The sequence below is a fragment of the Myxocyprinus asiaticus genome, chromosome 45 (assembly GCF_019703515.2).
Source record: "Myxocyprinus asiaticus isolate MX2 ecotype Aquarium Trade chromosome 45, UBuf_Myxa_2, whole genome shotgun sequence".
Classification (NCBI taxonomy): Eukaryota; Metazoa; Chordata; class Actinopteri; order Cypriniformes; family Catostomidae; genus Myxocyprinus; species Myxocyprinus asiaticus.
Window position 1 is genome coordinate 23,836,495 of NC_059388.1, and position 27,006 is coordinate 23,863,500.

Here is a 27,006-nt window from a genome sequence, read left to right on the forward strand (position 1 = left end):
TCTTTCTACAAATGAACTGTTTTAAGTAGGCAAAATGAATACAACCCAAATATATACAGTAAAATATACTTGTATATATCCCAAAATTGAGTGTTGTCATATTGTCAGCAGTAGATGGTGCTGCTGACACTGCTATAAAAATTGAAAGCGTTTCAATATATCTGCTGTAATTCAGAAGTGCGTATGTAACCACAAACACAAATAGATAGCACAGTCAAATTTATCAAGTTAACGAGGTGACATAATCCCACATAAAAGCAAGTAAGGAGATATAAGGTTTATCAACTCAACAAAGGCCATTTCAGGACCGGAAGTGACCAGTGGGCTCCTCAAGACACTTCCGCTCTTAAGGAGGACAGGAGAAAAAAAAAAGCTCGTGCCTCCATCCTGGTATTTGCCTTCATCCTGGTCACTGCGAAGTCCCCGTACCCAAAACAGGAAGTAAGTACCAAAATCAAACCTAAATTTCACTTTCGATCACCCCTGTGCGTTGGACTGATGCAAACCCGAATCTTTTTTTTAACATTTAAATCGTGACATTGATGTACCATCGAATAAATGCGGCCTGCATGTCACGGCTAATGTTGCAAACGAACATGGCGTCTCATTATTCCTGATCCGCTTGAATTAAATGAGCAAACAGAAGATTTCGCAATAAGTCAAACATGTTTAGATTGAGGTCTCTAGCTGTACATTTTGTATTTTAGTCATGGATTTGTGTATTTCATACAGGTTGCTTGAATTGGCATCATGTGTTTAAATGTCTGTTGGGGATCCATTATAATAAACGAATCACATATTAAATAGAGAGAGAGAGAGAGAGAGCATTGGTAGAAAGCAGACTGTGTAAATTAGAATGGCAAAATTGATCACATTAGTAATACACACCTAACATGAATACACACCAATGCAACAAAATGCACACGACCATTCATTCCTCTGGGGAGGAGCTGTTGATGGTTGCAAAAAAATAAAAAAAATCCTATGAAAAAAATAAAATAAAATAATTGTTTTTAATTTTGAAAGTGTGATTTCCAGGCCTGCAAAAAGTTATTGAAATTAATAAAATCTTAAAGTTATGGACTATTTCTTTTTTTCTTTTTTCTAGTTATGCTCTGCTCTAAAATATTTCAGCAGCTAGAAATTGATTTTTTTTTTTTTTTTTTTTTTTAATGAAATATCTTTTAAAATGGTTTAAAATATCCTAATCAAGTAACTCCAAACAACCGGAAAAGTCATGGACATCCATTACAAATTAGTCTCTCTGTCTGTTTGCCTACCTATAGACTGAGCATGAACCCACGAGATGTCCCAGCCACTGTGACCTTCGAATCTGTCAATTCTGTCACATTTACTCAGGACACAGATGGAAACATAATCCTGCACTACCCTCAAAATGGTGAGACACCCATTTCAGGTGTAAAACCATATGTCCTCTTTCACTATGCTTTATAACAGTGTATTGGAAATGTTTGTTTATATAATGCTCTTGTATCATACATGCATTGGAGTAGATGGGGAGGACTTGGGCTCTGATGAGGCCTCTGAACCAGCTCACAAACGCCCGCGATTGTCCAATGATGACGCAGAAGACCCTCAGGATTCTACTTCAGCAGAGTACTCTGTTGTCACCTTACCAAGTGAGTATAAACACACAAGCACACATATGTTTGTACACAGTGAAATTTTTGCAAATTAATTACTGATTGTTGTCTTTGCATATTAAACAGCTTGGATAGCATGGAGTAAGCATTTTAACATTAAACACATTAAAGCACACATAATGCATTGGGCAATTGTCTGAATAGATTTCTGCTTTTTTCAGTTACAGAAGGTGATGAAAGTTTTGAGGTGACAATGACTGCTACAGAGATGAGAGAAGGGGAGCTGGAACAGGACGATCCTTCTCAGACGCAGGTAGTAACATTAGTTCACTCTTGTTTGTATTTGAAAATTGTGTATTAGTTGTTGCTTAAGTGCTTTTGGAAGTTAAAGGGATAGTTGGCCTAAAATGAAAATTCTCTCATCATGTACTCATCATGACTTTTTTTTCTTCTGCTTTACACAAACAAATATTTCATCTCTGTTGGTTCAAACATTGCAAGTGAATGGTGACCAAAACTTTTAAGCTGCAAAAAGCACATAAAGGCAGCATAAAAGCTCCAGTGGTTTAATCCATGTCTTCAGAAGAGATATGTTAGGTGTGGGTTAGAAACAGTTCAATATTTGTCTTTTTTTTTTTTTTCACTATAAATTCTCCTCCCTGCCCAGTAAGTGGAAGCACGAAGAATGTGAATCACCAAAAACAAAAGAAGAATGTGAAAGTGTAAGTGGAGATTTATAGTAAAAAAAAAAAAGAGCTTCAATATTGATCTGTTTCTCACCCACACCTATCATATTGCTTCTGAAGATATGGATTTAACCACTGGAGTCATATGGATTACTTTTGTGTCCTTTATGTGCTTTTTTGAGTTTCAAAGTTTTGGTACCCATTCACTTGCATTGTATGGACCTACAGAGCTGAAATATTATTTTAAAAATCTTCACTTGTGTTCAGCAGAAGAAAGAAAGTCATACACATCTGGGATGACATGTGGGTGAGTAAATGATGAGAATGTATTAATAGTTCACCATTTTTGGGTAAACTATTCCGTTAATGAATAAATATAGCATTTAGTGCTATAGTAGGTATAAGTAGGTATAGCTGTAGGACGGAGACCTCCAAAAGGGGGCGGGGTTTCTCCAAAAGTGGTTTGCGTCAACTCCAAAAGGGGGGTCACTTCCACTCACGGTTATGGTTAGGGAAAGGGTTAGGTTAGGGGTTCCCTATATCTTTAATGGAGCTCACGCCCCTTTTTGGAGCAGTGTCTGCAGCTATACCCTTATCTGTCCCCTGACCAAAGGTACATTCTGTATTAAGTCAGCAGGGGGCAGTCAATGCAGCTCCGGCTGTACAGGTAACACACCTTTTTGTACTGTCTAATCAATACTTTACTGGTCTGCCACAAAATGTAATGTCTTTGAATTATCTGAATTATTATATATATTATATTTAGTTTTATGATTATATATTGACTGTATTTATATTTGGGCCTAATTTGGCAAAAATTGATATGTGATTAATTAATTGACATATGATGTAATTAATATGATTACAAATTCTGAATTTTATTTTTGTTGTTGCTTTAACACACTTAAAATAAAAATCTGAACTAATGTGTTTGTAAACAGTAGAGCATTTAAGAGATGTTAAAATGTATGTTTGTCAACAGAATGAGGATTCTTCTGGCCTACAGAAAGCAGAAGATGTATCAGCTGTCAGTCAAGCCTGGTTCACTACGAAAGAAGATAAAGACACACTGGTTAATAAGGGTAAATTTGGCAAATTTTGTATGTGCACAAGTCTGGATTGCCATGCCAAACATAAATATAGAACCTGATATCAATACACTCAGTGATGGAATTTGTTAAACATTCTCAGGTCACAAATGGAAACAGGGTATGTGGTCAAAAGAGGAGATTGATATTTTGATGAGTAACATAGACAACTACTTGAAGGTGAGCATGTTTTATGAAGACTTCACTGTTTTCATGCATCACATTTGTTGGCAGTGGCACCTTTGATTTGTGCCCTTATTGTCTGCCTTTTTCCAATCCATTCATCCAATCAGAACCGAGGGATCCAGGACCCTGCAGAGATCATCTTTGAAATGTCCAAAGAGGAGAGAAAAGATTTTTACCGCAGTATAGCGTGGGGTTTGAACAGACCACTATTTGCAGTTTACAGAAGAGTACTACGAATGTATGACAACCGAAACCACGTTGGCAAGTATGGACACGGTTGCATTTATCTATTGCACACTATTGTGTATACACTCAAATGCATGCTGTGATATTTTATTTATGGTTTTCTTGTCATTCAGATACACTGATGAGGAGATCAATAAACTGAAAGAGTAAGTTTATTTGTGATAACGAATGCTGTAAGTTTGGTCCCACATCCTGAGTGCACATTGTTAAAAGTTCAGTTTCTGTGTACATGTGTCATCAGGCTAAGGGAGAAACATGGGAATGACTGGGCTACCATCGGGGCAGCGCTTGGACGAAGTGCTTCTTCTGTGAAAGATCGCTGCCGACTCATGAAGGATACATGCAACACCGGTCAGTCAATAAGCAATCTGACCAACTCTTAATTATAAAATCCAGATTCTATGTTTTATTATTTACCTATAATTAGGTTAAAATGCAAAAAATAGAATTATCCGTTACACATTCCATATTGGTGCATCCCTAATAATACTTATTTTTTCTATTAGAATTCAGGATAAATATTTTTCACATTTGAGAAGAGAATGATACTGGCCAACACTAACATCTTATTAAACATCCTCACCATCCAGGCAAATGGACAGAGGAGGAGGAGAGAAAGTTGGCAGAGGTGGTCCATGAGTTGACTGGCACAGAGGCTGGTGATGTTGTTACTCAGGGCGTCTCTTGGGCATCTGTAGCAGAACTCGTTGGCTCTCGCTCGGAGAAACAATGTCGTTCTAAATGGCTCAATTATCTTAACTGGAAACAGAGCGGCGGCACAGAATGGAGCAAAGAAGAAGATATTAACCTTGTTCGTAGGTATGTGAGGTTATAGCATCTGTCAAAGGGAGGGTATTATACATCTGTTCATCATAATGTTTAATGTGTATCATTAATTATAAATATGTATGAGCAGGATAACTGAGCTGGATGTAGAGAATGAGAATGACATTAATTGGGATACTCTAGCTGGTGGGTGGAGCAGCGTTCGCTCGCCTCAGTGGCTCCGCAGCAAATGGTGGACCATCAAAAGACAAGTGGCCAATCACAAAGAACTTCCCTTTCCTGGTGAGATTATCAGATATCTTTGATTTTGGCTTGACAAGTTTTATAATTTTAAAGTTTGGTGAATATACAGACATTATAGTAAGACAAACAGCCAGCTAGCAAGATAGATAGTTAGACAGACTGTCATATAAATAGTCCGATAACCATCTGTATATAGAGAGAGAGAGAGAGAGAGAGAGACTTAAAGCAGATTAAAGGCCTTTTGTGGGTTTGTTAGAAAAAGACATCTAGGAGGAGTTAAGGCCAAAGTATACTTCGGGTTTCCACGTGGCGGAAATATTTCGGATCGTGCATAGTATGTGTGATGCAAATTGCGTCATCAGCACAGCCGCGTGGCTTGACTGCGCGCCGCCTAAATTTTATTGACCCGCACACGCGATCCTCGACTGTGCACGTCGCTGACGCATGAGCCTGCTATTGACTGTACTAAAAGAGTATCACATAGTGATGGGAAGTCTGATGCTTTTCCGCGAACCAATTCTTTTTGACGGTTCGTTTCAATGAATCGGTAAAAAAAAAAAAAACGATTCACCAGTTCATTTACGTCATCGCGTAATGACATCACTATACATAATGTTAATACACTAGCATTGTAGAATACACGCACAAACGCATTCAATAAAGCCATATGTAAGTGCATATTGCTGATTATTACATTTTATTTAATTAAGTTATAATAATAAGGGTGTTTATTGTCATCAGTGTTTCATTCAGTGATCTTACAATACATCCTACATTAAAGTTTTGCACCCAAAGCACCCAATACTGACACTGATATACAAACGTGAATGTGCTACACATGGCTAAAGCATATAAGAGATTAAACTAATCTTAATCAGCTCACCCTTTTTTACATAAACCATGATCCAGCTCATTACAACTTTAGATATAATCTGCATGCACAATACTCAATAGAAAAATTCGTTTACATCTCTCGACTGAAACGTTTCGCCCCCTCATTCAAGTCCTCAGTTCACGCATGCTCATCAGCTGCTCACTGATCAGCAGTTCTCAGTATTATGTCCTAAAGAGGCGATTCTCAGTTCCGTGTACTGGTGACTCGAGAACTGCTTTGATCGACTCAATGTACTGTTGATGCAAGAGCTGCTGTCCTCGGATCAGTGTACTGCTGACTCAAGAACTGCTGCGAACGACTCGTACTGTTGACTCGAGAGCTGCTGTCCCGAGATCAGTGTACTGTTGACTCGAGAGCTGTAGACTGGATCATCTTCATACGTTGATAAAACGGTAATACAATCAAGTCATAAACATATTTCCAGTACGTTTTATTTGTTACACTTTCTGTTATTCAGCAAAATACACCTGAAACATACATTTTGCCTCTTAATCACATGCATGCTGGTTCTCAGTATGCCGAACACCTCTGAAAGAGGCGATTGTCAGTTCAGTGTACTGTTGACTCAAGAACTTTTGTAACCCGAGTGTTCAGAGAGTAACTTGTGGATCAGTGTTGACTCGAGACGCAAACTGTTTCAAACGATTCAGTCCGATTTAGTGAACAAGTTAAAACCAGTTCACCAAAAAGAACTGGTTCAAAAGAATGATTAGTTCACAAACTGGACATCACTAGTATCACAAAGAAGTTGAAGTGGGCATGTGACAAACGCATTTGTATTCGCTTGCGGTCAGAAGAGTATACTCACAAAGGCAACGTGGTAGACCAGGCGCGAGCCGAACCAGAACGCACAAAAACGAAGTATGCCTGGGCATTTAGTGTTTGAAATTTTGGCCTTGCATCCAAAAGCTTAAAGGAATGTTTCGGGTTCAATACAAGTTACGCTCAATCAACAACATTTGTGGTATATTGTTGATTACCACAAACATTTATTTCGACGGCTCCCCTCCTTTTCTTTAAAAAAAAGCAAAAATCGAGGTTACATTGAGGCACTTACAGTGGAAGTGAATGGGACCAATTTTGGAGGGTTTACAGGCAGAAATGTGAAGCTTATAATTTTATAAAAGCACTTGCATTAAATCTTCTGTTAAAACTTGTGTATTATTTGAGCTGTAAAGTTGTTAAAATCATTGTTTTAGGGTTTGTTGAGATTATATTGTCATGGCAACAAAGTTGTAAAATTTTATTTAACTTTACACAGAAATGGGTAGTAAGTGATTTTATCACACAAAGATCATGTTAAAAGGTACATTCAGTAATCTGTGGCTAATTTAAAAAGTTTTACACTTTTACAAATGAATTGTGTTTTGTGAAGAGTGATCTGAATGGTATACACTCACATGAGATGAAGACTGTACTCAATAGTTTTCTATAAAAAGTGCTATTAATTATACATGGTGCGGGTCACCTCTTCAGTGTGGTTCAACATGTTGAAATGGCATGGTCTGCTGTGTTTCACTAAAACAGAAAATTCTTGTCGAAGAAGAAAATCCTCGCGCTCACTGGCTACCGCTTTTGTAGATACGCTTGGCTATGCTTAGCACAGTGTTGTTTGGTTATGCGAAGAGCAAAAAGAATACAATGGAACATACTTATTATCGTGCTTAAGAACCAGAGACAACAGGAGATTCAGTAGCTGTACTGCCGAAAAAGCGTAAAAGGTCAGAATCAAGAAGAAAGACCGGCAAGGACAAAAAACTAGAGTAAACATCAGTACGGCATACACAAGGTGGACAGATTTGATGATGGAGAAAAACATGAATAGTGATGCCGATGTTGCTTTTTTTTTTTTTGGACAGGTTAGAAATTATTAATTGTTTAGACCACTCTCTAAAATAGTATCAGTGGAATTTACGGAAAACTCATACAAGTTTCCCTCAAACTTTTTTAAAATTACGTGTGTAGTCAACATGCATTTGAAGTCAGAAGTTTACATACACTTAGGTTGAAGTCATTAAAACTTTTTAACCACTCCACAGATTTCATATTGGCAAACTATAGTTTGGCAAGTCGTTTAGGACATCCACTTTGTGCATGACACAATTTTTCCAAATATTGTTTACAGACAGATTGTTTCACTTTTAATTGACTATATCACAATTCCAGTGGGTCAGAAGTTTACATACACTAAGTTAACTGTGCCTTTAATCAGCTTGGAACATAGAGATGAGCGTAGTTTGGTGCGAAAAGTGCAAATCAATCACAGAGTGGCCTAAAGTATCTATATCCACAGTAAAACAAGTCCTGTATCGACATAACCTGAAAGGCTGCTCAGCAAGGAAGAAGCCACTGCTCCAAAACCACCATAAAAAATTCAGACTATAGTTTGCAAGTGCACATGGGGACAAAGATCTTACTTTTTGGAGAAATTTCCTCTGATCTGATGAAACAAAAATTTACTGTTTGGACATAATGACCATCGATATGTTTGGAGTAAAAAGGGTGAGGCTTGCAAGCTGAAGAACACCATCCCAACCGTGAAGCATGGGGGTGGCAGCATTACAGTGCATCCGGAAAGTATTCACAGCGCTTCACTTTTTCTTACTTATACATGTGAATACTTATGTACATGTGATTTTTTTTCATTTTTTATTTTTAATAAATTTGCAAAGATTTCAAACAAACTTCTTTCACGTTGTCATTATGGGGTATTGTTTGTAGAATTTTGAGGAAAATAATGAATTTAATCCATTTTGGAATATGGCTGTAACATAACAAAATGTGGAAAAAGTGAAGCGCTGTGAATACTTTCCAGATGCACTGTATATTGTGGGGGTGATTTGCTGCAGGAGGGACTGGTGCACTTCACAAAATAGATGGCATTATGAGGAAGGAAAATTATGTGGATATATTGAAGCAACATCTCAAGACATCAGCCAGGACGTTGAAGCTTGGTCGCAAATGGGTCTTCCAAATGGATAATGACCCCAAGCATACCTCCAAAGTTCTGGCAAAATGGCTTAAGGACAACAAAGTGAAGGTATTGGAGTGGCCATCACAAAGCCCTGACATCAATCTGATAGAAAATATGCGGCCAGAACTGAAAAAGCGTGTGTGAGCAAGGAGGCCTACAGACCTGACCCAGTTACACCAGTTCTGTCTGGAGGAATGGGCCAAACTTCCAGCAACTTTTTGTGAGAAGCTTGTGGAAGGCTATCCAAAACATCTGACCCAAGTTAAACAATTTAAAAGGCAATGTTACCAAATACTAAAAAGTGTATTTAAACTTCTGACCCACTGGGAACGTGATGAAAGAAATAAAAGCTGAAATAAATAATTCTCTCTGCTATTAATCTGACATTTCACATTCTTAAAATAGTGATCCTAACTGACCTGAGACAGGGAATGTTTTCTACGATTAAATGTCAGGAATTGTGAAAAATGGAGTTTAAAAGTAATGTGTATGTAAACTTTTGACTTCTTTCAGCGGTGTTTACAAACGCAACCGGAAAGCAATGTGTAATTTTATTTTATTTGTTATCACAGCTATAGTAAGGGGCGCTCATCTACCTCCACCTCTATGAAATGCTGTATGTCTTCATTCGTTTAGTAGCTTGGCACAGCGATTGTTGTGGATTTTGAGTAAACCATGACGTTGGTTTGCTTGGAAACAAAACGAGTTCTTCAAAATACAGTATTCATGGATATGTTAAATTTGATCATTAAAAACAGTTCTAATCTTTCCTTTAACATTCTGTATCACTAGATAATTGAGGTTTATTTCACGCTAAGCAGTTCTCTAATAAAGGTAATAACTGTCTTTAGAAATAATGTGAAACACAGACAGTCTCCAAAGATTATTGATATGAGGGACAATAATAATCTGTCCTTAACCGTAGAAGTCTGTTCGTTTGAATTCTGACATTTGTTTTTAGGCAAAGCAGTTATATTATAGTAGTAATAAATAACTTTAGAAATTACCTCAAACTCCGACATTTTCCAGATGCAAATGATATTCCAAAGCTGGTGGGGGCAGCAGAGATGATCATGCTCATCCACATCGATAGATAACAGTACAGCGTCAAACACCACTGTCATATCGGTACTTAAAGTACACGAAGAAGAGCAATGCTAACGCTAGCTAGAGAACTACTGAATGTCCCTTTAACGCATATTGTATATGTCTTGTGTCTATACTTTTGAAACAGTGAGTATCTTAATGTTTACAGATTGGCTCCATTCACTTCCATTACAAGTACATCACTGTAACCTCAAAATGGAGGGATGAGTCGAGATAAATTTTTTTGGTAATCAATATTATACCACAAATGCTGTCGACTGAGCTTAACTTGTATTGAACCGGAATATTCCTTTAATGGCCTAACTGACAGTGCTGAATAAATGGAACTCTTAAGAAAACTGGACTCAGAACAGTTCTAAAGACACCTTATTTTTGTCAAGCCAACATAACTATAACGCTGGCACAGTTAGCTTTTATACATACAGTTGTGCTCAAAAGTTTGCATACCCTTGGAGAATTGGTAATATATGTACCATTTTTAAAGAAAACATGAGTGAGCAGGCAAAACACATTTCTTTTATTTCTTATGGGATTCATATTCAACTGTAGGTTATAACAGAATGGCACAATCATAAAACAAAACATGGCAACAAAGAAAAAAATTAAATGACCCCTGTTCAAAAGTCTGCATACCCTTAGCTCTTAATACTGTGTATTGCCCCTTGTAGCATCAATGACAGTGTGCAGTCTTTTGTAATAGTTGTCTATGAGGCCCCAAATTCTTGCAGGTGGTATAGCTGCCCATTCGTCTTGGCAAAATGCCTCCAGGTCATGCATAGTCTTTGGTCGTCTTGCATGAACCGCACGTTTGAGATCTCCCCAGAGTGGCTTGATGATATCCAGGTCAGGAGACTGTGATGGCCACTCCAGAACCTTCACCTTTTTCTGCTGTAACCACTGGAGGGTCAACTTGGCCTTGTGCTTAGGGTCATTGTCATGCTGGAAAGTCCAAGAGCGTCCCATGCGCAGCTTTCGTGCATTAGAATGCAAATTGTCTGCCAGTATTTTCTGATAACATGCTGCATTTTGTTCAAGTATCGTCATATTGTGCTCCTTGAAACAACCACACCGTCTTTTTACAGAGCAGCCTGTATTTCTCCTGAGGTTACCTGTGGGGTTTTTCTTTGTATCCTGAACAATTCTTCTGGCAGTTGTGGCTGAAATCTTTCTTGGTCTACCCGACCTTGGCTTGGAATCAAGAGATCCCCGAATTTTCCACTTATTATTAAGTGACTGAACAGTACTGACTGGCATTTTCAAGGCTTTGGATATATTTTTATATCCTTTTCCATCTTTTTAAAGTTCCATTACCTTGTTATGCAGGTCTTTAGACAGTTCTTTTCTGCCCCCTGTGGCTCAGTATCTAACCTGCTCAGTGCATCCACGTGAGAGCTAACAAACTCATTGAATATTTATACACAGACACTAATTGCAATTTAAAAAGCCACAGGTGTGGGAAATTAACCTTTAATTGCCATTTAAACCTGTGTGTGTCACCTTGTGTGTCTGTAACAAAGCCAAACATTCAAGGGTATGTAAACTTTTGATCAGGGCCATTTGGGTGATTTCTGTTATCATTATGATTTAAAAAGGAGCCAAACAACTATGTGATGATAAATGGCTTCATGTGATCACTATCCTTAAATAAAATTGCATGATCATTCATATTTTCAAAATCAATACCAAAATTTCACAATTTCTGTCAGTGTATGCAAACTTTTGAGCACAACTGCACAATAATTATCATAACAAAATGCTTTGCTTTTTATTTATTTATTTATTTTAATTTTGAGGGAACACTGCCCATGGTCTTAACCCTCAATCATTGATATTGAGTAATACAAATTTCCTACTTGAAAGTGTTTTTTGTTTGTTTTGTTTAATTGCTTTGAACAAATTTCTGCCGCAGTGGGCCTCTATCTGTAAAAACACTTATCAGACACTTAAGCAACATGTGCTTGTATTCTCTTTGTGTATTTAGTTTTGTTGAAAGGCCTGCAGGATGTTGTGGAAGCTCCACCGTCTACAGTGAACAAAATCGTGGTGGTTGGTTCACATTCCGCAAATGCTCCACCCAGCCCTGTTACTGCACTGCACATCCCAGTCCAGATTCCAGTCCAGATCACGCATGTCTGTGAGTACAGCTAACAGACCTGCTAATGCACATTTATTGAACTTTCCACTAAAAACTAAAACCTATCATGTGATTGTGGTTTCTGTGGAAAGTTTGTCTGTGCAGCTGCAGGTTGGGGGGAGTTTTAGAAGAGTTTTTGTGGGTAAACGAGTTTAATGGCGTTCTAGTTTCAATGCAAGTCTCCCTTGTATACAGCTTCCTCAGATGGTGCAAGTGGCACCTCAGACAGTGAAACGATCACACTGAACTCTGGAGCTTTACAGACATTTGAATTACTACCCGTATGTACTGCAAATTGATCTTCTTTTGGTTGAAATACCTTTACAAATCTATTGAAAACAATTTATATACCATGTTTGGGCTGTTATAGATAATTTATGTCAATGTCTGTCTCATTTCCTTCCTAGTCATTTCACCTGCAGCCCACTGGTACCCCTGGCACCTATTTTCTCCAAACAGGAACCAATCAGAGCTTCCCACTCACACTCTCAGCCAATCCCACGGTCACACTCACAGCTGCAGCTTCACCATCTTCCCCAGACCAGATTATTTTACACAGCCTCACAGTAAGCCCACAGTTCAGCACAAAACATATGTAAAATAATGCAAATTTTAAAAACAAAACATAGATCTTATATATATACTGCTGTCACTGAATGCTGTCACTTTTTCTCTTACTCTCAATAAGGCTGACACTGAAAATGTGACAGTTCAGATGTCTCACCCGGGCATCATTATCCAGACAGTAACCTCAGAAGACCTCTCTGACCCTCTTAGCCAATCAGAGCTGGAAGCAGAGCAGGAGCTTGTGAAGGAACAGCCTTTGGACAACCCAAACAACTCCAGGGAAGAGGAACACGGTGAACTGAGTTCAAAAAATGCACAAGTAGAAAAGGTACTGTCGTCAAAACCACTGCCTAAAAAAGCTAACCCAAAACATTCCTATGTCTCTCTTATGAGCTGTTCTAGTGCATTCAGTATCAGTCTACCAACTGAAGTGTCTTTTCTTTTTTTTCTTTTTTTATAGAGAACAGTGGAAGATTCAGGAATCGTTGAAGGAGCCGTGCTTATGGTTCCATCCCAGAGAAACTTTATTCCCTCTAGTGAAGATATCGGCACAGATTCTGTCTTGCCCCTTGGAACACTGACAGGTAATGTTCTTTACTAGTTTACTAGCTAAGTTTGGCAAGTTATTTACAAGGCTGACAGGCCAGAAAAGCACTTTGTAACTCCAGCCATTTGTTTTTCCCATGCAGATCCCATTTTGGAAAACCAGGAGGAGGGTTCAGACTGAACGTTCACTGACCTGAAAAATGGAATAGTTGCCGTATTAAGCAGGATGCCCAATCAGTCAGACTTCCACTTTCAGGAAAATCCAACAATAATGTTACCGATAACTTAGTAACGTGTGTTGAATAGGTTTTGCTATCAAAGTCGCATTACAATGGTGGGTTTGGATTCAAGCATGTGAAAGTGGTCTGGATGCAGCTGATATTTAGAGGCTAAATCCTCTTACATGTGGTCAAATGCAGCTTTGCAGCTTGCAAGATCATACAAAAGCATTAGCATGAATTATTGCATTGTAATTACCTGAACCTCACCTGTGTCTCAATGCAATTACGAACATTAAATGCTCTGACGAAGCAACACTTTTTAATGGTTTGTTGAAAATGATGTAATACCCTTACTGTTACAAAGTTTTTTTTTGGTGCGCATTTCTAGATTTGACTTGTTTTTGTAGCCCACTTTCCTGCTTAACAGTAATACTTGATAGATCTATTAGGGCTGGGCGATATGTAAATAAAAAATATTTTAGCGATAATTGCATTAAAAAATATTGCAATATCCGATTACATCGTCAACCCCCATGCCGAGGGTCGGTGAATCTTTTTGCTTTATTGATTTAGCTTTAACAAATTAATTCATTTATTGAAACACAAAAAACTTAAAAGACATTTCTAAATTCAAATTGCACTTTAAACTAAACTGATCAAAAAATCGTATTTAACCACCTTATTTAAACATTTACCATCTCCAGCGGCTCCATTTGCCATCAAGCATCTGTCAACAACACCGGGTGGAAAATTACGAATAGTCTACAGATGAAGAACTAAAGACAGTTATAAATGTAAAGATAATAATAATCATAATAATAAAGCCTAATAAATTCCCTTGTGTTCCCAGTGTAATGCTGCTAAATGTGTTCTTATCGAATTTGTGTTTGTATTGCACTTTGGTAATACAGTTAATGCTGCCTAAAGAAAAGAAAATATAACTACAATTTTAGGTTCAAGGTGAATGTGTCTTGTATTACTTTATGATTTAATCACTTTCATCTTTGTATCTTTAATATAAAGATATATATTATTCACAATGCATGCTAACCACGTGGAAATAAAGCAAACTAAACTCACAGCACCTCCTGAGATAATCGTAGAAAATTTGCAGCATTCTCATTGATGAAATTATTCTTGCAAACAGTTTTCAGACGAATGAAACGGAGAAGGGAAAAAAAAAAGAGTGAAAACTCTTTACATACGCTTGTTCCATGAGACAGGCTCGCACTGCATGCCTCCGAACAAACAGCGGATCAGACACAAGCAGTACCTATGTTTCCATCTAAGTTGTGAATTTAATTTATGAAAACAATGTGCGGATAAAGCCGCGTTTCCATCCCTTGCGTTCAAAAGAACTAAATTGTCACTTCCGGGGACAGGGCCGTAGCTAGTGGGGTGAAATGTGGTAATGATTCTTGGGGCCCAAAGGTCCATGGGGGCCCACAACAAATTTGAAACTGTATTATTTTAATGGGTAAGGGGCCCAGAGCAATATATATTCACAGGGCCCAGAATTCCTTGCTACGGCCCTGTCCGGGGAAATTGTAGCAACTGTGTGACTCTTTTATTAATAAAATACTCGCAGTTTAGGACACGCAGACAAAACACTCTAATAACTCGTTTCATGACTGGAAAAGACAGCGCGTCACACAGTTCTGGGAGCATGTGTGTGTGTGACTTTGCTGTGTGGATCTATAAGATATTCTTTAAAAGCATCAATAAACCTGCTCTTCGGGAAAAAGTGCGTGTTTGTGTTTAACTTAATTGCTCTGCAAACTCTGTGCAGGCTTTGGATTTTTAGGACACCAGTATTTCAGAATGACCAGGGCAACAATTCAGTTGCGATGATTGGTCCACTGGTTCGTCCAGTTATGAATGAATTATTCAGTCATATGATTTTTTTTTTATGCGCATCTTGTATTTCTGTTAAATTCAATAGGAGTTTATTCGGTAAATGTGTTTCCATCATAGTTTATGCACATTTCTTCTTATCGAAAAAAAAATGCACCCACCTCAAGCGAGTGTGTAAGTTTTCCATGCACATTTTGGAGATTTTATTCGCATCTTGGTGTTTCCATCCAGCAGATTTTATACAATATCCTAAAATGCGCATAAAAAGTGCTGATGGAAACATAGCTATTGACGGCTTTTCTTTTGTCTGTTCTTAAAAATATAATAAAGAGTGTTTTTCAAGCGCATGTCTTTGTGACTAACAGCATTTCTTGTCATGTGTCACTCCGAGACATCTAACAGGTCGCCCGCCTGTTGCGGGTAGATAAGCAAAATTACCCGTACATGAAATACATTTGGATGAGATGCTTGTGAACTGGATTCAGTCTCGTCACATTTTGCGGTTGCCGGGTGCTAGATTCACACCCTGGGCTACTGTTTAATATATTTGGCAACTTCCCAGATCCATGGTTTTGGCATTTCCCGATATTGTCGATCATGTCTGTCCGGAATCAGCATTGGGATCTTTGTAAGACATCGTCGGTATTCGATTACATCGTCCTATCGCCCAGCCCTAATATCTATGTGATGCACTGTTTCTCATACTAAAGAGGTTGTACCTGAATGTTTGATTTATTCCAAATATCCACTAGGTTAGATGGCCATAATTTATCAAAGGGTTTACATTTTCACCTAACCTGTAAGTTAGTGCCTCTGTGTTTATTTATTGAATAAACAAAGTATTGTCTCCACTTGCATGTCAATGCTTTTTTAACAGTTCTCAATACTAAAATGAATTGTTTCTGGGATTGTTGGATTTTTGTAGTTCAGGAACACGACTGTGGATGGGAATGTTGTTGGTTAAATCCCTGATTAATTCAGTGCATTCCTGATTCATCCATTAAACCTTGAGCTATCTTAATTACTAATTAGTAACTAATCTGAGTATTTTAAAATGCTATTTAATCTTATTACAAGTACTTGGTTTTAGTAATCTGATTACGTAATCCATATTACGTGTAATCCGTTACTACCCCGCACTGCACATCATCTAAAATACAAATTTTTCCTTATACAGTCATTTAACCTAAAGCCCTTTATGTACGTGTAATGTGTCAAACTAAAGCAAGGTTCATCATTACTTTTAGACTTAATATGAACATAAGCACTAGTGAATTCATATTACAAATGCTCTTATAAAACATTTTTGTTAAAACTTACCAAACAAAGGATACATTTTAGTACCATAAACCCCAGTCTATGATATAAATAGCACAAAACAGACACTAAGTAGCTCTGGGCCAAACTCCTTGTCCTCATTACTGCAAGTTTACATTCAAATCCAACTTATTTTATGAAGCAAATTGACCAGTAAGTCCCCAATAAATCAAAACAGTGGAAACGTGCAAACACAAACCTCATGACGGGGTAGTTGCAGGTTTAAATCCAGCTCCAGTAAATTAAGGTCCCAAAATCCTGCCAAAAAGTGAACGAATGTGTTGTACATCATTTGTGCCCAGCACAACACATTTTAGGTGTCTTAACTAATCTGACACATCCAGTTCAGGTTATGGAGCCTAAACTAATGAGCTAATAAGTTGAATCAGGTGTGTTTGATAAGAAAGACCCCCCAGAACTGGGGAATCACATCTGCCAAACACATAATGCAAAACAGAGAACAGGAATGTATTATAGATATGTATTTATTAATTACATAAAATTCAAATAATAAATGGCCAATGACACTAATTTGAAGGTTTTCACCATATCAAATAACAGAGTGCAGTTATTTAGAAAAAGAAAAAAGCAGCATTTACAAAAGACTCTGCTTACAGTCTTTAATCAAGTGCTCTGATTTAATCAAGATTGCTTTTCTAATAATTTAAATACAAAATAAATCTCAATCAGGAATGTACCATAGGTGTGTTGTGTACAAATATAAAAGCATTATGCATTACACTGCCATGGCTTGTTTTTAAAACATTGGCATATAGGTTTGTAAGCTGTGTACAGCGTTCAGGGTGCAAAACTTGTGCATGACATCCCAGAGTGCTACTCATTATTAACATATTTGCATTTCTTATATATTTAGTCCACTAATATGGCTCCTAAAGGCAGACTGGCCCTGCCCCAAAATTGTAGGCATCTTGTAGGAAAATGTATTCTCCTGATTCAAGAACTCATGTGTGGTTATGTGGGTATGCCCACAGTGCCCACATAATGATGAACATTCCTGAGACTGGAACAGCTTCCATGGTAACAGTTTTATAAGGCATCACTATGTTTGTCACGTCCCACGTCATGAAAGTACAAGTTGGCACAAATACACAACAGAACGATGGAACAGAGCATGTAGTAGATCAAGTTGCGAAACTTGGGCTCCAAATCTCCCTGCCTATACCAGTATATCTAAGAAAGAGAGAGAGATTTGTGATTTAATTAATTTCGATCAGGAATGGCAAGAAAAGACATTCTAAACCATTTCCAGGTCCACATAGAATCTGTGCACACAAAAAGCTCTGTAGATTTCCACAGAATTGGAATGCCTGTCATACACAAAGTTATACACATCTCCTATCCACACATCTCAGGATACTTAGTAAGTCGTTACTTACCAGAACCAACACTGACCCACAGACTAGCATGATGCAGACGGCAAAGAAAATGTTCAATGGCTTGGTAGGCAGTGAGGGGAAGACAAATGAGCTAATTGTGGTCACCTGAAAGAGAAAATGAGAATTCAGCATCCCCCTTTGACAATATTATTATTAGAATTACTAAGGCCTTTATTAATGGTAATAACTTACAAGAACAAGTAAAGACGTCAGTCCACCGATTATTAAATTGATGATTCTATCCTGAAAGTGATAGACAAATATATATTAGTGTACTTGACAAGCACGTGAAAGGATATACACAAGTACTCAAGTACGTTTTCAAATTCGCAAATTAATTGTTGTTTATACTGCAAGATTAAAGCCGAAGTGTTTCATTTCTCCGGCAACTAATGGAATTGCAATAAATAAACATTGTTTTATGTTTAAAGGAGGCGCTATGTCGTGAAAAAAGTTTACGCTTAAAATGTTCAAGTCTCTGAATAATTAAGTCCGGAATATGGGATATCGTTTGAAAGCTCAGAATCTGATCTTTTCATAAATAACCAACACTTCTGCATTTATGTTACAGAAAATAACAAAATAAGACCTGAAAACATTTGCGTCGCAAATCAGCGCTACCTAGAGGTCATGTGGTAGAAATATCAATATGAATATAAAAGTCTTTCAAATAGCACTTAAACAGACAAATCTTATTATCAAATGAAATCTTGACTGTACAGTTTATTTTGATGCTTATTTTGATGCTCTTGATTTCACAATGTGAAATATGATTTCTGCAAATGATTTCATCAAATACAAACGTATCTTTTATGTGCCAGTCATTGCTGCTGTAAGCCTCAAATAGCTAAAATCATTATATTTGCTTTTACCTTAGGCAGTTTTCTAAAATATTTGCCATTTTTTACTTGTCTGTAAGCTTGCTTGTGTGAATAATCCAATGTTATATCTTGGATATCCAGAACAAAATATGCAGTCCAGCAGGAAAAGCATACTAAAATCATCAGAAACATATGATATCAACTATTGATCATAAAATGTATATGAATCACCGCAAAGGAAAGGATCTCAGCTTTCTAATGACACCTTGATTGAGCTTGTTGTCCACTCAGAGGCTGAGATATTCAATGAAACAATGGGGGTGGAGCATGAACTGAAAATTAGACTGAATGTCTATGGACGAGCACATCTGTGAGGGCTGCATTTCAGATCGGCATTTTGTAATGGAAAGTGATAGAGTAAAATTAATTAAAATTCTAATTAAATATTGCCATCTAGTAGAATAAAATAAGACTTTTTGGAGGGAGATAGAGTGAAGAGAACCAGAATTACATGTTTACAAATTTACGACAACAACAACAACAAAAAAAATTTTTTTATTCTATTCATCATAAGATTGTAAACATATACAATATTATTTATTCATTTATTTATATAATTTGGGGGAGGAGGTTCTGAAAAAATGAGACCAATTTTTGTCAATTAGTCCACAATATGTGTAAATGGCGAGCTTTTAAATTTGTGTGTGAAAAACTGCAAGCGGCAGCCCAAAAATGCCCCAGAGTTGAAGAGGTTAAAAACTAAATAATAATAAATAAATAAATGCCACTGTCACACTACACAACACTCTTCATTCAATTCCATTAAAAACGCATCAGAACACGTGAGACCGGAAACGCAAGTTCAAGTTTTGTGAACTCTCACCTTCTAATTCAAATGATGAGAAGAGGTGTGACCAACAGAAGATTGAAATGTCACATGCTGACCTCTTGGCTCAATACAAAGAATACATATTTCAAAGCTGGTGGTTTTATGGTTGCAGGAAAGTGAGTATGTGGTTTATTTTAACATTTTTAATATAATGGAATTTGATGGTGAGGAGTTTTATGCTGTGTCCGAAATAACTTTACATGTGCTTATTGCCTAGTGTGCCCACATCCTTACCCTGGCTGATGTCTCCCCAAACAGAGGTCTGTTGTCCATGCCACTGGTGCCATAGGTGCGTGTCGTGAAGTCATCCATGGCAAGTTTAATGCACAAGCCCTTCCCCAAAATCTTCTACCTGCAGTGTCCCCTCTTGAGTGGAGATCGGCAGTGCATGCTCGCTCCTTTCTTGGTTGGGTTTTGCTAATCAGGTCGAGATTTAGAAGCAGGATAATGTCATGGTTGAGATACCTAGTGTTAAAATCAGCCACAGGTTACAACATTAATACAACACTTAAAGGAAGATTAAGTTTACTCTATTGAAAATTTCATGGCATTGTAAAAGCTGTGTGACATGCTGAACTAAATAAATTATAGCACCAGCACTTGATGATGTGTCATAAATTTTGCTCTGAAATTACAATGATGCTTCAGAGAAACAAAACAAGCTGGCCTTTCTAACAATCAGCCCAAGGCCCCTTGGGATCCTGTGGCTGGATCATGAAACCATAAGCACAGCCTTAAAAAATGTGTGATCGGTCATGTGAGCAGTTGATCTGGGCATCAGTGCAAAAGGAAACACAATTTGTTCTGCACAAATTCTGCTGGTAATAAAGAAGATACATTGTCCAATTTTTTGTAATATATAATTATAATAATAGCATTTAAACAATATAAGGAGAATTTATTAGACTGACAAGCTTATGCAATAGTAGTCATTAGAAAGGCCCTTTCTTAAATGGAAAATTAAGTCCTTATCTAAGCTTTTAAATATTTTAAATTGAACACAATCTACAGTTAATTACCTTAGGATCTGAGATGAATCTTCATCCTATGTGCTGATGGAGATATGGCTCAGAATCCAAGATGCAGCTCATTTAGATCAATATCCAAGGATGAAAGACAATGAAGATCTCCAGATTATGTTTCAACTCTATAATTGTTATTAACATAAAAGCATCAATGCACCATTACTGTCCACCATTACATTATAGTATTGACTTTTTAATGTATATTTTCAATAGAGATCTTCAAGTCTGTGGAGGGCTATTTAAAATCCTTAGTTATCATGCCTTACAAGAAACAAACAAAACATTTACTTTTTTACTTTTATAGCAAAGCAACCCATCAGTAAAGCAAGTTACTTTGATTACTTTATTACTTTAACTGTCAGTGCAGGTGCATGGACAGATTTTTTTTGTTTACACATACAGTATAACAGGCTGATCGATAAAAAAATACTCTTCTAAACGGTCTATATATGAGTTTGAACATATTTTACTTCCAACTGAAAAAATGCAAACATTACTATAATCAGATTGCTGCTGTAGATTAATATGCATCAATCAAAGAGCTATATAAGCTAATGCAAATGAAAACAAATAATCCGTGCGAGAATACTAAACTGTTAAAACTATGCAACTCACCTGGTTATGGAACAGTTAGAGTTACTGACCACACTGGGGTTTTTTTCTGATCAGAGTATTATCCGCATGACTTCAAACGAGCACAGTACATAACGATTAGATGATGGAACCGGAAGTGTCGTTTGCTTAAAGGGCCACGCGGGTTATATTGTTTATCTTATTCATGAATTGAATAAGAAAAGACAACAAAAAGGCTACAACAACAATAATATCTAGCATCCCTTTTTTTTTTTTTTTTTTTTTTATTATTATTATTTTTTTTTTTTTTTTTTTTATTATTATTATTCTTTTTTTTTTTTTTGAGAAAAACTTAAAAACAGGTAATAAATTATAAGGAAAGGAAAACACGTTTTGCTGCCTTTCTCATTCATAAATTTGAGAGGAAAACAATACACAAATTATCATAAAGAACACGATTTTTGCCATAATATCAAATGTCTTACTAGAGGGGGAAAGCATATGATCTGACGTGGATTTTCTTGATTAAAAAATATGATCGTGCCTGGTAACAGTTGCATGTAAAATGGCTAGAAATACCATTTTCGCATGGCAATTACACAAGGTTTATTTCTATTTCTGCTGCTCCAAATTTACCTCAGACTTACTTCTCTGTCTGCTCGAATGAATGCAACACATCTTAAGAAAGTGTTTCACTGCTTTTCAAATGCTCTTTGAATCACATAATTTATATGGATAAATGTTTTCCAACTAAATAGACTTTAATATTAAATGGTGCAAATGACAATACAATGCAAAGTAATCTCTTCAGTAATCTTTAATAATAATTTGAATGTAACTGTATTCTGATTACCAATTTAAATTGTAACTGCAGTGGAATACAGTTTTTAATATTTTGTGTTTTAAATACGTAATCTCGTAACATGTATTCTGTTACTCCCCAATCCTGATATTAATTTATGAATGAAATATTTCCTTTCAATAAGATGAACATTTACTACATATTTTGTTTCCCTTTCCTGTTTTACAAAAAAGGGATAGTTCACCCAAAATTAACACTTCCCTCATAATTTACTCACCTTCGCCTTTTTTTCTTCTGAAGAACACAAATGAAAATTTTTAGGAGAATATTTCAGCTCTGTAGGTCCATACAATACAAAATAATGGTGAACAAAACTTTGAAGCTCCAAAAAGCACATAAAGGCAGCATAACAGTAATCCATATGACTCCAGTGGCTTAATCCATGTCTTCTGAAGTGATCCAATCGGTTTTGGGTGAGAACAAACCAAAATATAACTTCTTTTTCACTGTATATAGTATCTTTCCATTGCAGTCTTTTGGCACGATCATGATTTCAAGCTTGATTACACTTCCTAGTCCTTGATGCATACGCAGAGCGCTATATGGTACAAGGAAGTGTAATCGAGCTTGAAATCATGATCGCCAAGGAGACTGCTGATGTCAAGATTCATAGTGGAAAAAGGAGTTATAGTTTGACCTGTTCTCTCCCAAAATCGATTGGATCGCTTCAGAAGAAATGGATTAAACCCCTCGAGTCATGTGGATTACTTTAATGCTGCCTTTATGTGCTTTTTGGAGCTTCAAAATTTTGGTCACCATTCACTTGCATTGAAATAACCAACAGAGCTGAGATATTCTTCTAAAAATCGTTGTTTGTGTTCTGCAGAAAAAAGGAAATCACACACATCTGGCATGAGGGTGAGTACATTTTTGGGTGAACTATTCCTTTAATGCCAAAATGTGTAATCTCATGAAAAATCAATTAACAACGCTGTATTCATTCTTACCCACTTCATTGCCTCAAACAGTTTTGGTATTAATATTATAATATTGCACATTAATTGATTACTCTATTACTGTATGTCCATGCCATTAAAGGTTTTTTGGCCACATGGTTTGTGGAGCTTGTCTTTTTAAATGTTGTGCTTCATAAACTTCCAGTCAAAGACAACATTTTAAAAACCTGAGAGCAAGAAAGACATATACACAGTTATGATAGGACTCTATTGCACAAGTGCTTTCCAATTAATATTTTTTATAATGTTCTAAAATTTGATCACTTATGTATACAATTGTAATAGCAGGGGGGAAAGTAGGATATATTAAATATGTCTACGTTTAACTGCTGGTTTGAAGCATAAGAATTGTAAGGTGGAAAAGCAGACTGGTCATTCACCTTTATATAGTTAGTTCACATAAAAAAAAAATTATTCAGATTGCAAAGATAAACAATCTCGGCTCATGGATTTTAAGACAAAGACAATGGTTAAAAAAAAATATTCAATTGGCATAAGTGCTGGTTTGGTCGGGATGTCAGTATGTATATACTTTCACTTTATGGACCTCTCTGTCTTCACACTCTCGTTTTCTGTTATAATAGTAGAATGTGTTATCTCGCCGCTGAAGCTTCTTCACAAACCCGGTCTCTGGCCAGCGGTCAATCTGAGGAAACAGTACAAAGATATTCGACAGAAATTTAGTACTGCATTATCAGAAAATTATAATAAAGTATTTATTGTGGAAACAGTGGAATGACTATTCCGTAATTATTGGAGACCCAAGAGAGAGTTAACAAATAACAACTTCCATTATCAAGTCATTATCACATAATGCTTTCTAAATCAGCTTATAAGTTGTAATATACATTCAAATATGAATATTTGAAAATATATATCATTTCTAGGGTCAGCTAAGCATTATATAATTGAATGTTTGTTCATGTTATTAATAAAAGTTATTTTAAAGTGTTACAAATATAGAATGAGAGGAAAACAGAACAGTGGGTACCTCCGCTTGCTTGATTTGTCTGTACTCCAGCTCATCTCTGTATCCAGCTTGCTGGAATCTGTACAGGTTCTCCACCTCACCTGTCCACTGCTTGGCTCGACTCATGGACTTTGGTTTGGCATTGCTGTCCAATAAAACTGAGCAGGACATGTTTTCTGTGTAGATTAACAAAGGCATCCCACATAATTCTTCTTTTAAATAATTAAAAGTGCACTCAGCAGCTTTTGTCTTTGTGTCATGAATGAACCAGATAATTTTTTTTTTTTTTTTTTTTGCAAAAACATTGCCACAGTCATTGCATGGGAGAAGGCACTCACGAATTGCGATGTCAGAGCACCCAGCCCCTTGAGACATAGAGAAAGATCAAAAAATTCAAAATAAGCTATGGAGAAAGTTAGTAATGTTGTTGGTTTGTGAATTGTTTTCTGAGGTTTGATACCAAACCTTGCTGTTGAGCAGATGGATTTTAATTAATATTTACTCAGATTCCATTATTTTTATTTTCATTATTATCATCATTATCATAGTTGGTTTTATAGTTATTATTATAATTAATAGTTGCCTAACAACAACAGTAATAATTCAGCAAATAGGAAGCCCAAATTTATAGACATAATTTAAATATAAAGGCAAGTGTAGATATAAATGACATGTATACATTTAATTACAAAAGACTTTTGTTATATATATATTTGCCACGTGAATGATCATTTTTGACTTCATAACTGTCCAATCTGTAGAAGTGGCAGGCGTTTAGAATAAAGTTTAGGACAAAAACCGTCAATATTTCTCACTTCATGCTCAGAGTTTTGAATAAATAAATCACATTCAGTCGGGTGGTCACATACAATCTAGGCGCACAAAAATGTCAACGTATCCGAAGCTCAAATCAGACCCGAAATACCGCCTCTGCAGATGGTCGGAACTCCACACAGCCGCCGATCAACATTCTGTCATTTGTCGGATGTAGTAAAAGGGTGGCTGCAGTGCAGTAATTCGAAAGATGATCTGCAAAAATGTAATGAGTACTTTTCAAGTTTAAATAAAATTGTAAGGAGTAAAAAGTAAAAAAAAATATTTGGAAATGTAATTAAGTAAAATTACAAGTATTCCGTTTAAACTGCACTCAAGTAAAGTACAAATCCCCAAAAATAATACTTAAGTATAATACTTAAATGTTTTTACTCAATTACTTTACACCCCTGCCCCCCATGTGCGGACCCTCCCCAATGTAGAATAAACAGCTTTTATAAGGTTACTGGTATGACTCATTTTAATGCGAGTGGTCATGATTTCCTACAAAATTACAATTAATGTTTTTAATGAGGAAAAAATTACTGAGTGCACCTTTAAAAGTTTCATAACAGATCATATTTTTTGTAAATGTATAATTGCGCATCGCCACAATGCAGCATGAAACAGTCATTTCTGAAATGTTATAAACAAAACTAAACATTATCACAACTAAACATTCAGAATTCAGCTAGAACAGATTGTGAAATTTTGGATTTACATTTAAATGTTCAGCTAACTCAGAATTGTTTTTCAAATTGCGTATCCATGCCAATATATATGATTTATAATATTTTCCTAACACATACTCACGTTATCCAGTGTGATCAAAAGCTAATCATTCAATGTGCTAGTTCAGCGAGGTTGAGCTTTGTCGTTTCCTAGCAACTGTACTGAAAAACACACTAGATATCTAGAAGGTAACCCCCTCGGCAGCTTAAGTCTCGCGAGAGTCTTGATCGCTGTTACTAAAGTTAGGTTAAGGGTTCGATTTAGTGGTAGAGTTAAAGTTAGGGTTAAGGTAAAAATCGGAGTATGTGTAGGGTTTCTGTAGGACTCTAAATAAACACAAAAAAACAGTGTGTGTGAACATCAATTCGGCTCTCGCGAGACTTTAGGTAACTGAGGGGTTACCTTCTAGACACCATTGATATTTATGCTATACACGACCAAAACAAACGGGGAAAAAATGGCCAATCAAAAACTATTCCCGGAATCCTCCATTGCAAAACGAAACAATTTTGGCCAATCAAAACCACACCCGGAAACTCCCTTAAAATAAATTGACTAGACAGTTATTTGTACAATCGATTCTGAAACTGTGTACACGTTTTCGTTTCAGTGTAGTCTTTTAGAGTATAACGATTCAATGCAGCTTTCGCAACGTTATAATGATTGTTCTCTACTCCGATAGATGTCACTGTACCATTTACATATCAGGTTGCAAGATGTTTATTACCGACTAGGGCTGTTCCATTCCGGAAATTTTGGAATCGACTCTGATTCCTGGTTTTAGATTCTAAGAGTCGATTCCAGACTCATTTTTTCGATTCCGAAAAAAAAAATAAAAAATAAAAAATAAAATAAAAAAACGGGAGTTAAAAGCTATATTTCATAACTTTTGGACTGAATAAAATGTCCAAACAATACACTTAAGTTTGATTAAAAATTCAGGTTGTTGTACTGGTTTATTTCATACAATATAAAAAATATACATTTTATAATGTGTATTTACTTTTTTATTTGATTTTAATTTAATTTTAATTTAATTTTAATGTAAAATTGTGTAAAATGCAGGCTAACTAAAAAATATATATGCAAAAGGTTTTAAAACACTGTGTAAAAAACTAAGCGTTAGATTCTCGCTTTTATAAGTGCAGCACATTGATCAATTAAACTTCAACATACCGATGTGTTGATGTGAACTGGGAAGCTGACTCAACTCTGCCATCTCCTTGTTGCAAACTTGTGTTGTAACATCGGGGAAGTTGTTATTGTATGCCAATTTACTGTCACAAGTTTGGCACGTTGATTAAAAGTTGAATCCAAAGTAAAATACCGTCAGACTATACAGGTCTGGAAAGCAGATGTGCTGAAGGGCTTGTGTGGTTGCTTTATACAGATCAACAAACGGAGTGGATTTACAGATGCTGACGGATTACAAAAGACTCAGAGTCAGGCTGAAGATAATTAAGATGCAGTCATGTTATAATCTTTTTGTAAACTGTATGGGTGCTGTTAGGCTT

General features: G+C 36.4%; 3 protein-coding genes across 6 annotated transcripts; 1 reads left to right on the forward strand and 2 right to left on the reverse strand.

Moving 5' to 3' along the window:
• Positions 1-184: 184 nt before the first annotated feature.
• LOC127435012 (cyclin-D-binding Myb-like transcription factor 1) lies at positions 185-15,988 on the forward strand. Its single transcript, XM_051688104.1, has 17 exons — positions 185-441; positions 1,287-1,399; positions 1,515-1,640; positions 1,826-1,917; positions 3,273-3,372; positions 3,482-3,558; positions 3,672-3,829; positions 3,924-3,956; positions 4,052-4,161; positions 4,401-4,629; positions 4,727-4,878; positions 11,797-11,949; positions 12,145-12,230; positions 12,357-12,515; positions 12,638-12,844; positions 12,977-13,100; positions 13,206-15,988. The coding sequence occupies exons 2-17, from the start codon at positions 1,294-1,296 to the stop codon at positions 13,241-13,243; spliced, it is 1,950 nt and encodes a 649-aa protein (XP_051544064.1). The 5' UTR covers positions 185-441; positions 1,287-1,293; the 3' UTR covers positions 13,244-15,988.
• A 961-nt stretch (positions 15,989-16,949) lies between these two features.
• On the reverse strand, positions 16,950-21,393 carry LOC127435042 (transmembrane protein 243-like). The gene is made up of 6 exons (XM_051688175.1): positions 21,202-21,393; positions 20,581-20,708; positions 19,796-20,026; positions 18,044-18,094; positions 17,852-17,956; positions 16,950-17,645 (listed from the first exon to the last, which is right to left on the reverse strand). Exons 3-6 carry the CDS (start codon positions 19,871-19,873, stop codon positions 17,502-17,504), a joined length of 378 nt encoding a protein of 125 aa, XP_051544135.1. The 5' UTR covers positions 19,874-20,026; positions 20,581-20,708; positions 21,202-21,393; the 3' UTR covers positions 16,950-17,501.
• Positions 21,394-22,778: 1,385 nt separating this feature from the next.
• Positions 22,779-26,806, reverse strand: LOC127435155 (meiosis expressed gene 1 protein homolog). 4 transcript variants are annotated; one of them, XM_051688384.1, is made up of 4 exons: positions 25,574-25,617; positions 24,864-24,976; positions 23,969-24,123; positions 22,779-23,623 (listed from the first exon to the last, which is right to left on the reverse strand). In XM_051688384.1, the coding sequence occupies exons 3-4, from the start codon at positions 24,116-24,118 to the stop codon at positions 23,495-23,497; spliced, it is 279 nt and encodes a 92-aa protein (XP_051544344.1). In that variant the 5' UTR covers positions 24,119-24,123; positions 24,864-24,976; positions 25,574-25,617; the 3' UTR covers positions 22,779-23,494. The 4 variants fall into 4 exon arrangements, with proteins under 4 accessions (XP_051544344.1, XP_051544339.1, XP_051544342.1 ...); XM_051688379.1 differs by lacking the exons at positions 24,864-24,976; positions 25,574-25,617 and adding an exon at positions 26,669-26,806; XM_051688382.1 differs by lacking the exon at positions 24,864-24,976 and having other exon boundaries at positions 25,574-25,642.
• Positions 26,807-27,006: the final 200 nt, after the last annotated feature.